This window comes from Sinocyclocheilus anshuiensis, unplaced genomic scaffold, assembly GCF_001515605.1.
Source record: "Sinocyclocheilus anshuiensis isolate Anshui unplaced genomic scaffold, SAMN03320099.WGS_v1.1 scaffold976, whole genome shotgun sequence".
Lineage (NCBI taxonomy): Eukaryota > Metazoa > Chordata > Actinopteri > Cypriniformes > Cyprinidae > Sinocyclocheilus > Sinocyclocheilus anshuiensis.
In genome coordinates, this window is record NW_015552538.1 from 1,103,046 (window position 1) to 1,104,801 (window position 1,756).

A 1,756-nucleotide genomic window follows, 5' to 3' on the forward strand; every position below is an offset into this window, starting at 1 on the left:
CTACATCCCTAATCCTACCCAATACCTAAACTTAACAATTACCTTACTAACTATTAATAAGCAGCAAATTATGGGTTTAATGAGACAAAAGCTGTACCTAGTGGTTTGTTAATAATGAGAATTGGACCTTAAAATAAAGTGTGACCAAATATTAGTATATATTTTGACTTAAAATACTTTATTCATTCCATAATTTATTCATTCCATATAGTGTACAAACCATCAAGGGTGATTAAAAAAAACAAAAAACTGTAACCAGTGTTATTTTAGTATTATTTATATAATATTATAGATGTATAGATATTTATATAATATTATAATATTATATATTAACATTTTGAATTTTAATTGTTAATTTCATTTTAATTTTGATTGATTTTTATTTTTATTTCAGTTTTAGTTTTATTTTAGTGTTAGTACTTGAACTTATTTCAGTTGGTTGACCGGACAACATTTCATCTAATATTTTTCATCTAATATTTATATTTTATTTCAGCTTTATTTTGATTAGCAAAAATGTTTTTAATAGTTTTAATTATCAGTATCTCTTATAGCATTGCATTGAGTAGCCAGACAACAACATTGTCTCAACCAATGGCCTGAGTTTGAGGCAACCAAACTTTGATTGTCTGACCAAAGAGATAAGATATTATTTATTTGATTTATTTAAATTTCATTTGAAGCTGCTAGTGGTTCAGAAATTGAATCATGAACAGCTTTTAAATAATTTTTATACAGTTTATGTACCACGTAACAAAGATCATATATCAATAGTACATGCCTTCACATGCCCCGGTATAGATTTTCATGCGTCTTTGTGCTCGTGTAGCTCATTAACATTTTATGGAGCATTAAAGCAAACTTAAGAGAGGCTTTTCCATCTGTAATGCAGTCAATGATCTTTCCCATTCCCAGCTAAGGCATGTCCAGCTGCTGCTGCTCTAGAGGAGTGGAGAACTTGTAATGATCATCCATGCATCACATTCTACTGGGAAGCGTCGCCATGGGGACCATGCATTGAGGACTCCTCCATGAATCTAAATGACACCGGCTACTGGAACGGAACAACCACCTGTGCAGTTGGGGTGCAGATTCGTAAAGTGGTCTGCATGAAAATGGGCATCGGGCCAGTCATTCCCAAAAGGTGCCTTATTTTTATGTATGAAATTTATAATCTGTGGATTTGTAAATTTCCGCACACCACACTAAAAGTGTTCACAGTGGCATTTTGTGGAGGTTAGATTATTCAAGCACATAGATTTTCCACCAATGCTCATAGTATGAATTTGAAATGGTATATTTTACTAGTCTGTGGTAGTCTGTGGTGATCACTGCTTTTAATTTTAAATAACAGTAAGCACTTACTATACTGTCAGATAGAGGCAATAAGGCTTTGTTCAAACAGGCAGCAAAATCTGATTTTTGTTTGTTTTTTTTTGCAAATCTGACTTAAATCTCTTTGTTTGTAGTCTGAACAGCAAAACACCTTATTGAAAATCTATCCTTTTGTGATTTTAAATCTGATTAAAATGCTGAATGCGCTTCATTCAGTACAGTGAGATCATATTTCCTTTCGATTTTTCATCATTCGGGATCCGGTGTGACTAATATACACAATTTAGTCATAGATGTAGGCACTACTGCACTTTATCTAATTTACACGCATATGTGGCATTCACTAACAAATAAGGGAATGGTTTCGGACACGCCATACAGTATGTATGAATGTGGTAATGCCTTTGATGCTTATGCTTTG

General features: G+C 32.7%; 1 protein-coding gene across 1 annotated transcript in view; it reads left to right on the forward strand.

Annotated features, from left to right (window-relative positions):
• The window catches only part of thsd7ba (thrombospondin, type I, domain containing 7Ba), a 221,917-nt gene that overhangs the window by 147,085 nt on the left and 73,076 nt on the right, over positions 1–1,756 (forward strand). Inside the window, exon 10 of the mRNA XM_016454293.1 lies at positions 916–1,144. Coding sequence (XP_016309779.1) covers positions 916–1,144 — 229 coding nt within the window. The remainder of the gene's footprint in view (positions 1–915; positions 1,145–1,756) is intronic.